Here is a 14,794-nt window from a genome sequence, read left to right as displayed (position 1 = left end):
AAATATTACCATAGAATTATAAATACATGATACATGGAAGTGAATCGACGTCATTTTGTTTTCCACTTGAGTCATAGATCCTTCTTATTATTTACACTTTATATCAGTGCTATGTCGGTCCTATTTATTCGGTCAAGCCAGTCTTATGGTCCTATCGGTCCTTAGGACTATTGATCATTGGGATCTGTCCTTAGGGCCGACGGTCCTTGGGATTGCTCCTTAGTACTGTTGGCCATTGGGACCGGTCCTTGAAATATTCCCTACAAACTTCCATGGTTTATTAAGCCAAATATGCTATATGAAATATTTATTAAGATTATTGAACATATCTTGCAAAAAATATTATTTTATTAATCATAATATAATATAATACGAACATAAACTATTATTACTTTGTTAAATAATGTTTTCTACTATAGAACGGAATAATTAATAGTAAAGAAAAACACCCTCAATGACATCACAAGAGATCAATTTATCTTCTTTAAGGACCGACAAGAGGGACTGGAATGGAACTTGGCCCTCGTTCCTAAATATGAACCGACATAGGACTACTTTCCACACTTACAGTACTTTATGCATTATTTGGTTTTTCAATTTTTTTTCCAAAAAATTTTCATTTTATGTGAATAACAGTTGATTTTTTTTTTAATTTTTCCAAAAAAATTAATTCTTTGATTTTTATAATGTCTTTCCAACAAAAGTAATTTGTTAAAAATAACAATGGATTTTTTGAATTTTTTTCATAAAAATTTCAATAAAAGAGCCCCTCCCCCCCAAAAAAAATTATTTATTTATATAATCCTGCGGACGCCCCTGTGTATAATAAAGGAAACAATGACCCATTTGAGAAAAGGAGAGATTACATCTTTATTTATTCCAGGTATCTAGAGTTCCATGTTATAACCAACTGATTTCGAGTCATTTTTTTCAGTTTCTGAAAGGTTGTGATATACAAAAAAGGTAACAACTTGATTTTAATAGTAAATACATGAGAGCTGTAGAATTGATCTTCTTTTTTTTTTTAAATAAAACTCCCGTAAGAGTTTTATCATTTGCTATCACCAATGAACAACAGTTTATATTGGATAAAAGTTATACTTAATTGAATTAAGTATTATAATATTTAGAAATAAAGATATTGAATTTTTGTGTGAGTAATGAATAGTGCAAATATTCATGCCGTTAAATGCATTTTCTTAGAAGAAAAAGATAACTACAATTTTTTAAAGTGGTTAATAGTGGTATATCTACTATTATGTATTTAATTCTCGTTTTACCTACAGCTGTATACCTAAAAAAAAACATACTATGTTTATTTGTTGGATTTAATGTAGTATACAATTTTAATGAACAAAAATATTAGTTTTATCCATTTAACTTTTTTTCTAGAAAAAAAAAAGTTACTAAATATTTAGCAAAAACTTATCTAATATATATCTCTATTGATTAAGTTTCTCCTAATTTTCCCGCGTATCTTTGTATATCTTAGGACAATTGATGGGATCTATGTAACGTTTTAAAAAAACTATATGTGCAAAAAAAACAAAAACCAAAAAAACTATTCTCTCAATTGATATTTTCATTATTATTTTACCTACACCACTATTCAGTATTTTTTTTTTACATCTCTAAACACGACTGATAATGAAGCTTTGTAGAGGGAATTTGGGACGTGGCTCAAAAATCGATAAAAGGGACTAGAAGAAACACAGCCCTATTGAGAAAAGCTTAAGATAATTTCTCAAGAAATACGACTCAAAGAAGAGGAGGATGTGAAAATGATACATATACTAGAGAAAAGTAATCTCAAGTACCTCTAGCCACTATTCAAAAACCTATAAACTATATTATTTACTAAGGAAAACAAAAAATGAGATGTATTTGGAGAACATTGAAGAATATTTAGAGAATTAAATAGTTATATAACATAAAAGATTTTTTTCCTGTTGACTAAAGTACTTGAAAATTTCGTTAAAAAAAGTCATTAAAAAAAAAGACACCGCTTTTTATTTTATAAAAAAACATATTAAAAAATCAAAGGCCAGTATTATTGGGATTGAAGTCTCCTCCATTTTGCAAAGGGTTGCACAATGGCTAAGGTCATGCTTGTTAAGAAAGTTTCCGAAAAATACGACGCAAAATAAAGATAGAAGTTGTAAAAAGCATTTCTGCATGTAGATTAACTTACTTACTTAGACAAAACAACACCAAACAAAAGGCACTTGGAGAAAATTTAAGTACAATGTACGTATTAAGAATCGACAGCTTTGGTAGATACGAGAGTGGTCTAAAAAAGTGTCTGGCCTCAACGTGAAGAGGACAGCCCTTGTAAATAAAAGTTGCTCTTAGTGTTTTTGCGAAAATAGACAAAATCGAGCAGTCATTAAAAATATGTTTTTGAAAGCGTAACTTTTAAATAGATTCAAGCAATAACAAACATATGAAGGCTTGTTGTGTTGAAATTTAATGTGTCTAAGTCAATCCAACTTGGACTAATCGGTAATTCATTTTTCCCTTAAAATCAGATGTCAAGCAGGTGATATTAACAAGGCGCTTAATTCAGGTCTACCATATATCTCACTTTTACCTTCTCCATGAGTTTTTTTTTCATTTCAAACATCTCAACTCTATATATAAATTTCAAAAAATCAGACAAAATATATTGTATCTTCCCTCTCAAAAAATACGATTCTAAGAGAAGAAGGCGATGAAAATTATCCCTATCTATGGAATTGAATTCCAAATCCCTTTTGCTACAATAATAAAGCCTATAAAAGTATACTACATACTTAGAAAACGACAACACAACAATAGCTAAGAAGCACTTGGACACATTTATTTAGGATGTACATACATAGTACTCAAATCTTCCTTCGCTCATAACAATATAATTTCCTTCCATTCATAAATAAGAGGAGTACATATGGAGTAGTTCTCAGCTTCTTAAATACATTTTATTTATTTGTATAACAATATGCATAATCTGATTTTCTATGTGGTCGCCATTTTTTAAAATTCTTGTAACACACTACAACTAGATGTACATAATTTGAAATGTAACAATGGACAACGTTTTTTAGTATTCTACTCTTATATTTACATTTATGAGTACATTAGGGTGCCAATAAAAATGTAAGGAGCATCAGTGGCGCCATTAGCTCTTGTTTGACTCCCCCCGCCCCCAAAAAAAAAAAACATATTGAGTAGCAAAGGGTTACCCGGTGTTGCTCCGGCGAGCGTTAGGCTATTCTTACAGTCACACGCCTGGATATTATATGAAATGTATTAATACTGGTATGAGCCTGCCCGTTCCACAGACGCATGGGGAGACGGACGCATTTGGACACAAAATGCTGCTGGTGTATGGTCCATGTTTTTGTCTGTCAAGTAATTTAAAAATTTAAATAAATAAAGTTATTTATGATTTATGTTTGTCTATTTAAATCGAATATGAAAGTATCTAATTTATTTCAGCACAATAATTAGAAACCCGAATATATTTCTGAATAAAATCCAGAAAATAAGTAAAACTCAAATAAAAAATTTAGCATGGTGGTCTCCTGGGTTTGTTTAAAAGATTTTTTTCTAATTACTAATGAATGGTTATTTTGCACGGCCATATTCCGACAGTTACGCCTGCTTTGAAGATGACCGAACCAATTTTCACTCACATGTGAACCACTTTAAAAGTGAAATCCCAAGAGACAAATTTTTAAAGTTTAGTAAATCAAAACGTCATTAACAGTAAACAATCAACAGATTGCTATGTAATAATTAATCCTCTCAGAATGTTACGAAACAAAATTATGATTAATATTTTTTTTTTTTTTTTTTTTGTTACTTTTTTTTAATTACAAATAAAAAGTTTATTTTTATTACATTATATTATTATTTTGAACTCTTTTTTTTCTAATGTTATGTGAATTAAACCTTGTTAAATACAATGCCACTAAATTATCCTACTCCTAACTTCCCTTAAAAGAGGCACCCATGGAAATTTTTAGTATCCTTGGTCAAACATGGTCGAACAGATCAGTCTGAAATTTATTAAATAGATTTATAAAATAATCAAACATATTTCTATAATATTTTTTTGACCGAATTAAAACCATTTTTCCTTCTCTCTTTCTATATCTCTCTCCTTCTTCTTTTTATCTTCTTTCTCTGTATCTTTCTACATCCCTCTCTCTGTCTTCTTTTTTTCTACATTCATTTTTTATTTCTATTCCCCTCTATTAAGGCCCCCAACGTTGGCGCCCTCTACTAATATATGTAAATTAACTATTAATTTAACTAAGTATTTAACGGTATTTTCTTAGTATAATCCCCCCAAATGATGAAAGGCAGCAACGCCCATGGGAGCATTTAATATAAAACTTTAGTTAGCCTTCCCCCCCCCTCCAAAAAATAAGGTATATTTTGCTGTTGCACACAAGATTCTTAAAGACTACTTAAAGGTTCGAGTAAAAATTTGAAGAAAATTATTAAAATTTAATGATTCGGCCGTATATTAGAATATTGTTTATTTTTCCCGTCAATAGAGAGCCAGGAGAAATAATATTATAACAAAATGAGTCCACAACCATTTTGAGTTTTCACGAAAAATTACAAGCATAATGGATGACGTCATTGGTATCCCCAAATAAAGGAATATTAATAACAACAATGATTGAGAGACCTAAACATAGCATCAATAAATATGGAATCAGTAGAAACCCCCAATTTAAATTATTAACTTTTTTTACTTTTGATGTATTACATTTACCCAAACAATGGTTCCCAAATGACGTCAACTAAAAACAAAACATTGACCCGGATTATATTTAATTATAGTTTATTGTCATGTTGCAAAAATAACAAAATTGCAACCTACTTGCAGCAGAAATGTCTCGCAAAGTAGAGATTTTGTAGTTCTTAGTTTAGGTAGATCTTAAGGGATCCGGATTGGTCTTTCAACAGGATGGAACAACCGGACAAAAATTTTGGGTTCACCAATAAACAGATCTGAATCCCTTGGATTATAGTATCTGGTGGATTCTAGAGTTTGAGGGCTTCAGTATCCGACACTAAAATGTTGAGGGCTTAAAGGAATTTTTCAATTAGCAGTAGACTGCCATGTTTGACGTCTATATCAAAAGTACCTGCAAAAAACTCCCCACCGACCCGAAGCCATTATTGCTGCCTATGGTGATCATATCCACTGATTTATTATCATATTTCAATAATATAAATTATATTTATTAAAGTGTTTTGGATATTAAATATATATCATCCAATTCGTTCATTTTAGTATTTAAGTGTTTTGGATATTAAATATATACAAAATTATATATCATCCAATTCTTTCATTTTAGTATTAAAACTTTTTCACGACCCGGTATATCAATTATTATTTTTTCTACCTTGCAAGGCAGACTTGAGGTGACAAAGATAAATTTAAGTTCAAATCAAGATAAATTTATTTTATTTTAACTACTAATTTATTGTATCAAACATTTGTGGATGTTGCTAATTGGAGGAAAGTACACTGGTTCTGATCGTTTGAGTATCCAAAGTATCTCGTTGGGATAAAATTTGTTTATTTTTTTTCAAAATACAAAATAAGTATTATATTCTTATGTATCACTTAAGAAAAGGAAATTTAATGACACTTTTGAAATTCAACAATATAAATTTAAAATTCAAGCTTCTGAATCCCTTCACAAACAGAGTATGTCCTTAAAAAAATTCCTTTTGAAATGGCTATTAAAACCTTTGACGATTGAAACTTTACGAAGATAACTATTTGATTAAAATATAGCAGAAGATCGGATTAAGAGGTCACCCTAAAAATTAGACACCCTAGTACACACGCTAAAATATAAATTTAGAAGAAATTGTTTGTGATCTTTCACCTTTTAAAAGACCTTGAAGCTGTACTATATTACATAACTATTGCTTTATTCATAAAAAGGCTTTAGTGATCCCCACAACATTCCAAAGTTTCTTTGTATTATTTTGAAAATAGATTAAAAAATAACAAATTCATGGGTGAAAAGGTAACATTCGGGGTAATTAAAAGACGCTTTGCATCCTGAAAAGTTGGACTAAAATTTACTTAACATAAATTAACACCCCCCCCACCACACACACACACATTACAAATTAGGGAGGTAAGGTTAAGGTCTACAAAAATTAAAATTCAATGCTCACTACATATAGATTGGCACCCTAATATATATAAATATATTTCTAAGGTCATTGTGAAAATTCATAAAAAGACACATTTTATCCTTTAGATCCACATACAAAGAAGCATCGGATTAAAGAATAAGGGTTTTATGTATTATATCTCTATATAAGAAAAAGATCTGCTTTCGAATTCAGTTAGAAAATTTATGGAGGAATATGATAAAAAAGAGAGAAAAAACACAATATTTGGAGAAAAAAAATCTTTGTTCCTGAAGCTTTTTCTACTGTTTTAATAATAGGGGTTTATATCTCTTTCTTTTTTTATCAAAATATCATACGTCAGAATAAATTCAATAATTTCCTTCTAACAAATAAATAAGGTATGAGCTTACTTTAAAAAAAAAAATATTACTTGAAAGGTATTTTGATATAGTATTAAATATATTTAGTCAACAGGCTACTACAAACAAAAGTTGCGTGATACAAAATCACGTGACATGACTAAAAATCAAAACAATTTATGTTAGGGAATTATATTTCCATCCCTTAGCCATTAGAGTGTGACACTACTATTGACTATGTAAACAAATTGATATTAAGCAATTTTGAATTCGACTCAAACTCGAAAAAAACTAAACTGAAAATTACTCCAAGTCACCCAAAAATTATTAAGGTATTTTATTAACTTGAACTCGAATAATCCATACTTTCTAGTAATTATGAGTCAGATTCTTGTATCACTCAAACGAGGATAAAAAATACTACAAACATTCATTTTGTACTAAAGCCAAGTAATTTAGGAATTAAAAAAGGAAAAATCATATTAGGGGTTATCTACAAATTATGAGGAAATTGCAAACCGAAGATATAATAAAGTACGTAGATTATGAGAACATGGGGTTGGGCAGCAAAAAATTCACAAAACTTAAAATCAATGATTAATCAGTTGACTAAAGTTATCGTTAGAAAAGGACAATTCTTTCTAATTTGTACTCCTCTAAAAAGTACTTCATAAATCATTCCTCAAATCATCAGTAGTGATGGTCGATGGTAGAGATGTGCATTTCTAGAACGCAAGGAGAGGACAGGATCGATACTTGACATGGTACTTTTGAATTATTAAATAACAATTAATATCATCGTTGATATTAGCTCCTCGTTACATCATTTTAAAGGGGGAAATTATCTGGATGCTACAATTTTTATAATCCTCTATCAGGTGGCTTTATCTAAGAAAAAGCGACTAAACACTTTCCACCACTACTACATAACTTCGTGGTGGGAGAGCCCTAATATAATATGTGGAAATTATCATTTGTTTTATTGTCCAAACACAAACTCCAACAGAGCCTACCCTAAAATTTTGACCCAAATTCAACAATATAAATAAACAAGGCTTGAGTACGAATTATTGAAATACATAAATGGATACCATTCATGCTTTTCAAAATATAAAGTGTTTATTTTTACAAAAATCTACTTTAATTGTAAAACACGAATAATTCGGAACCAAGTATAAAAAATAGATACTTTCAATTTTATCATTGTTAATGATACTTTGGTCATAATATTTATTTAATATTGGACAATTTTTCACATGTATTTATCCCCTTGATGGGGAATATGTATATAAAATCGATAAATAATAATAGTGTTTATTCGAACAATTGAAAATATACTTATTTAGTTATACAAAAATATTTATTTCAGATATTAAAGATACTTTTAACTTGTACAGGTAATACATAATAAACTAATTACGAATTTTAACATACTTTATAGAATTAAATAATAGTCGTTGTTCATACAACTATAAAGAGGAACAATTTCCCCTAATTAAAGTAAACCAAATAAACATCAAAGCAACACTTTGACTTCATACGCAAATGTATTACATAATATTTGACCGAATAATAGTATTTATCTCTTAAATTACCTACAAAATAGTATATGCTCATAAAATATGAAGGGTTTAAGAATTGAAAGGAATGATTGAATTTCAGAAGAAAACGTGAAACTGGAATGGTTGAACCTATTATTATTATATATATATGCAAAAAAAAAATACATAAGAAATAAATAAAGGAAGAAGGATCACGTAAAAAAACAAAGTACATATAAACATTGGTTTATAATTATCCCTCTCAAAAAAAAAAAAAAAAAAGCCTACCCAATCAATATACACATATTACGGATCCAAAACAACTAAATGAAATCCTTCAACATACAGAATTCAGAACACACATACAAACATATAACAAAACCAAAGCAGGAGAAAATAAAATATAAGAAGCAATTCACCATTAAAAGTACCAATAGTTTCCTTCGTAAGACTATTTATTTTTAAAAGCTTTGTAAGATCTTACAATCCACTTAAAAGAGTCTAAATCTTTTGCCGACAATGAGGGGTAATAACTAACAACATTATCTTCATATTTTCATCCATATCAAGAGATCTCTGGTAACATCAAAAATAAGGCAGCATACCTTGCAATAGCTGAGATGATAAGAGCTCTTATCTCTTCAGCAGCTAAGGATTAATAATTCGTTATTTTGCAAGCAATAAGTGCTTTGGAATTCAATAACGCTAATTCCAAAGTATTCGTCTTTCCCTGGGATCCCTTTTGTTTTGAAAGCCCAAACAAAACCAATACTTTTGTGAATTTTAATTATGGAGCATCCAGTCCCTTACCGTTTAAAGTAATATATTTTTTTAGAATTCGAAGACTGGGACAATCTAAGAAAGCGTGCATAGAGAAGTTAAAAGTTTCTCTACAGTTCTTACATGGACTATTATACAAAATAAAGCCAGCCGAGATTTGAAACTATGCAGTAAATTTTTGTCGACATAAATATATACTTAGGATTTTTCTATTTTTTTATCACAAGATTTTGGGAAATTTAAATTTTTCATATTTCACAGCAGCATTATTTCTAAAATTTCTCGAATATAACATTTTCCAATGCCATAGTGTAGGTGAATAGGGTTTTAACCAGTTTGAAAAACAAAGTCAGAAAACAAAACTCACCCTTCACAAATACAGAAACTTGGTATTTTGGAAGATCATGAACAGTTAGAATAGATTGATGTATAGCCAGACTTTCTATACAGCTGTATTGTTGAAAAAATATTTATTTCCCGTGTTTTGATTAATTACATATATGGTAGTGTTCGACTCAAACGTTGGTGTTCCATACCTCAAAACACAATGAGCAGTACCCCAATAAAATGAAATTTTTCTCGACTGATCCGTTTGGAAAAATAGTACCCATCATCAGGGATACACCTATTTTAGAGTTATAAATTCAAAGCATTTAATATTGAGTCAAGTTTTTGTAGCTGCATTCAGAACAGTGTTTCTCCATTTTCCTTAGATTTTTCTCGCATTCGCATGAGTAATTCATTCTTATGTTCTTTCTAGATATGATGTGGGATTTGTCTACATATATTTACTATCTTTTAAAGCTACTTTTAGCTATCCATAATTACATCATGACAGCTAAATTGCTTTCATTCGAAACATTCTTCAAATTATTAGGCTTACCATGTCATTTGAGGGTTTAACTTTTCTACATACCTACGACGGTGCATAGAATTTACAATTCTACTTATCACTATCAAAGAGCTGCGGCTAATGTAACAGTACTTATATGTGGTTACTATACAAAAATGCAATCAAAAACCTACTTGCGTATCAACTAGCCCCACATCCCTGTTATAAGTTATTTTGCTATTGCTGTGAAATATATGGTTATTCACAATTACATATGTATGTATTAATGATTAATTATCGTTTATTTGTACTTATATGCTAAAATAACGTAAATTCAATTTGGGCAAAAAGGTATATGTGGTATTGCTGTTTAAATATACATGTAAATAAATATATATAAAGTGATTATTGTATGCCTTGTATATATCTACTTAAAGTCATTTTTATACAACCAATATAGTACTATATGCATAATATATATACACAATATATCCAGGGTGGTACCATAAAATTTCACCTCATATCCTTAGAGATTTCGTTACCCACGTTAGAAATATTGCGACAAGGCTGGATGGAGTCCGAGTCCACAGTACAAATGAATTACAATAATGGTTCAAAGACCATTTTGAGCACTTTTGTCCTCCTTCTGTATCTTATCTATACTCCCTTGGCTTTGCTTTGTAGGGTATGTTTTACGAATCCCTGAAGAGGAGAGGAATCAGTTGTATATTCTTAAATTGAGAATATGAAGAAATTCAGAATTATCGATAAGCAAAAAGTATTTGTACAAAATAGTGGTCTGAGCAACACTTTAAATGTCCACTAGAGGGTGTTTAGTATACTTGAATAATTACTCTATAGCTAACAGCCTCCGTGAATTCACTCTTTCTTATGAATTTAAAAGGTGAAATCAGCTATTGGATACATTATGAGGGAAAAGGACAAAAAGTGATACAATGACGTCATCTGTTTTATCATAAAAAGCAACATCTTGCGAAGGAAAAGATTAATAAGACAAGGAATCTACTCATGCTACACGTACGATTCGCCACTTTGCTTTAAAACTTTAGTGTAAACTTGAAGTCAATGTCGAGACATCCCCACCAAGTTTTAGCCCAAGACCAAACACATTGTTTGAGGTTTTGGTCAACTGTAGGGCGGTATTGAACCTATGAATAAATTTTAACATATATTCGAATACCAATTTCATTTTTTGATGGAACACTAATTCAGGACAACCCTGCACAACAAAATGAGAGGTGTTGTATATAGTGCAATTCTATGCATCATTATAGATTTGCATTTAATTTTGCAATAATTTATTTTTATTGATATTGAAAAGATAATTTCCCTAGTGTAGTCTCTCTGCAATTTCTTCTCGACAAGAAAATTGCACAATATTTCAAATGCTATACATATCGTTTTAACTTGCAGATAAGAAGAAAATAACTCAAAGCAATCAAATCTTAGAATATGAAAGAATCAGTAGAAACGGTCCTTTTAAAAAAAAATTATACATTTTTTTTTAAAAATCTAAACAAGAAATATGTATAATGATATTAATATATGATGTTATACATCATATTTTTAAATATTAATCAAAAAGCATATTGAAGTTGGATTGAAAAGGATAGAATATAATTCAAAAGGATTTAACTTGTGCATAAAGAATAATATATATTTATATATCTATTTTTTTATTATTTAGAGATTGATGGTCCTATGTTGAACTTTTCTCTAATAAGAAATATATTGACTTATATACATAATCATTTATTATATAATATAGTATTTATTTAATATAAGGAGAAGAGGTTGAGTTGAATTATACATATTTCCTGCATAAATATTGATTAAACAATATTTTACAAATAATATGACGGAACATTTGTTGTTTGTAATTGTTAACGAAACGTCGGAATTGATTTCAAGCCTTTGGGCATCGAACGAGTGCACGTAAACGCGGGGGTGAACATACGGTACTATTGATTTAGGATATGGTTTTGGAAGATAGAATATCATGTGATTCTGCTATTGAAATAAGAATCTTCTATATTTCATGCAAGGACTGTCCTTGACTTCAAGTAACACTTGAAAAGTTAATATAAAAAGTAGTCGAAATTTTCAAATTCAGGAGTACTTGATTTACTTCGAGAAACACATCAAAAGGACTTTCATATTTCTATATTTTAGATCTATTATATGATATCTCTTAAATTTCTTCCCTTAAAGTCGCTAATATGATACGTTATACAATGAGCATTCAAAAACTAATGGCTAACTCTTTAGCCGTAGCAGTAAATTACTAGTAAATTGATAAGTTAAAGTATTATAACGTATATTTGTGATTTAAGTTAAAAAAATATGGGTAAAATATTTTTTTTTAAACTGAAAAAACGATTAACTATTACAAAGACTATTAATGAGTAATTTTAATAAAAGTTATACATAGAAAATCAAACAAATTAATAATGGCAAAGGATACGACGTAGAAGTTATTAATTAATATTAAATATTACAAGTGTGCTCATCAAGTTATTGACTAAAAATGTATATTATATATATGTACAAAATAATATGAGGAATTTTTACTCAGAAATAAAAATAATAATAATTAATAGAAATAAAATCCATCTGCATCCTACCATACTTCAAATACACTAAAAAGACTTAAAATTATCTTAAATAAATTTCATACCTACATTTTTTAATCCATGGAGCATACTCAAGTGTTTACCCGAAGAAACGGATGCTAGAAAAACACTTTACACACCATTTGAACCTAAGATCCCCTTTCAGACTATTCAAGCAGTTGTTCTTTGTTATTCGTAAATGCAGATATAATTTAACTTAAAACTACAAATATCAGTGCTTGTATTTTTGATGAGACGAAAATACGAAAACTCTTCAGATATGTTCTCCAAGAGATACGACCAAAGCTAGACAGAAGAAATCGAAAAAAGATACTTCTAACTAGATTATCCATTTCAAGAGAGCCGATTTGTCTCTTTGCAAAGGAGATTGATTAAACGATTGCAACATTGAAAAGATCCATTGACAATGAGTAGGGAATTTCAATATGGGATAGTTTGATACTTAGAAACTTTTGTTTGGTTTTTAAGACTGTATTTAGCACAAATGGATAAATTTCTAACTCCTTTAATGTGACAATGAGTTTTTTTCTGCTTTAAATGTATTTTTTGGGAACTTCAAATGATTCATCAGAAAAATCTGGTGATAGAAATAGACTATAATTCGTTAAAGAGTACAAATGTTTTAATAAGGACTCCACTTAGAGAAAAAATATTATATCTTGCTTTTGTGTTGACGGAGAGACACATTTGTAAATTCCAAAAACAGGGATTTTTACAAATCTTTGTTGATAAAAATGAATTATACTCCGTAAACATACAAATGTAATCATCCAGACTCCATTTTTAGAAAAACATTGTAGCTCGCCTACGTTTTGACAGAGAGTATAATTTTTTATAGCCAAAAATAAGAATTTCAGCAAATGTTTGGTAATAGTAATAATAATGATAATTCGTATTAATACAAATTCATACTCTAGACTCATTTTTGATAAAAAAATATTAAATCATGCTTTTGTGTTGACAAAGAGCTACATTTGTTATTGCCAAAAGTAAGGATTTTGCAAATGTTAATTGATATAAATGGACAATACTTTGTAAAAAAATACAAATGTAATAAAAAAAAGTATTGCAACTTGTTTTTGTGTTGATGGGAGAACATTTGTTATTCCGAAATAAAGCAAGGATTTTTGCAAATATTTACCTTGTATTGTTCAAGGTATTACTACACACACAACTCTTTATTCTTTATACAAATATATAGCAACAACAAAAAATACGGGGAAAAGACACAACTTTATTTTTTTCCAAAAGCTTACAAATGATCCCAACATGTTTAATCTATAAAACTTTTTATAATTATGACATATTTTTTTCTAACATATACAATATTAAGTTATAAAATTTATATATCTCTACTATTGCTGTTCTTATTTTTTTCAATTGTAAAAAGAAATCTCTACGTTTCTTCAGAGTTTGTCTATATTTAGAAAACATAAATGTTGTTGTTTTCTGTGCTATGTTTTATATATGTATACTATATAATATCCTCTTAAAAAGGGCTTTGCTCTTAAAGTCGAATGTTGTTTTTGTCCTTATTCCTCTTACGACTGCTGCTGCTTTTTTTTTTTCTTGTTAAAGGCTCTAATGACGATTTTTATTCTTTATTTTCAGCTTTCTAAATGGAAAACAACAAAACCAGCAAAAAATTATAAACAGAACGCAATGATTTTTGCGTCCTTTTTGGTCTCGTTTGTTAATCTTGATAACAATAATACTACAGCGCGATGTTTTTTAAATATGAGGATTGCAACAATATAAACTACCAAATAGTATGAAGACTTCTCCACTCCTAATAGCCTTTCTATATCTACTCGTTCAAGGTAAGAGTTGATTTATTTCAAGTATGTAACAGTGCAGTGAGTATATTGGTACCGGTGTCACAGTTAGTATCAATATTTCGATACATATTCGACTAAAAATATTAAAATCCCTTAAGGGAATTCACATGCACTTACATGTGTCCCTACAAAAATTTTGTTTGGGCTTAGGGAGGGGAATGAAACAATTTTCTAAATGATAAGTTTGGACGGTTAAGTCATTGGCATGACAATTTGTCTATAATGTAATGGTGCTTCAAACCCCTGTTCAACACTAATGAAGTAGAATACTACTTTTAAGGTAGTAGTACGTTGGTAATTTATTGGTACTGGGGTACAGAACACCATTTTCAGGTAACTGTATATCAGCTTCATTAGCCCGTTTTGAGGCATACAAATTATTTTATTGTATTAGGCTAAACCTATTAATAGGGGCAAAGTAGTTTCATATGTGTCGTCTCTTTTTTAAATAATTATACTATGATAGACTGTAGTAAAGTGGGAGTGTTTTCTACAAACATTTTTTTGACAGTATTAGGCTGGGTCATTTCAGTCGTAAATTATCGTGCATCGGGTATAGAGGTCTCAAAGGAAGAAATTTGCCATACTTGGTTCCTGTTGCACAACATTGGTTTGAGCAATCTTTTTTGGCACA

The 14,794-nt window shown here is 29.4% G+C and overlaps 1 protein-coding gene across 7 annotated transcripts in view; it reads left to right on the top strand.

Annotated features, from left to right (window-relative positions):
• LOC121120121 (uncharacterized) overlaps positions 1 to 14,794 on the top strand; it is a 362,813-nt gene that overhangs the window by 316,661 nt on the left and 31,358 nt on the right. For all 7 annotated transcript variants that reach the window (XM_071889082.1, XM_071889083.1, XM_071889085.1 and 4 more), the window contains one exon: positions 13,934 to 14,142. In XM_071889082.1, the coding sequence (XP_071745183.1) occupies positions 14,094 to 14,142 (49 nt within the window). In that variant the 5' untranslated portion in view covers positions 13,934 to 14,093. The remainder of the gene's footprint in view (positions 1 to 13,933; positions 14,143 to 14,794) is intronic.

This window comes from Lepeophtheirus salmonis, chromosome 6 (assembly GCF_016086655.4).
Source record: "Lepeophtheirus salmonis chromosome 6, UVic_Lsal_1.4, whole genome shotgun sequence".
Lineage (NCBI taxonomy): Eukaryota > Metazoa > Arthropoda > Copepoda > Siphonostomatoida > Caligidae > Lepeophtheirus > Lepeophtheirus salmonis.
This window is presented reverse-complemented; position numbering and strand designations above follow the sequence as displayed.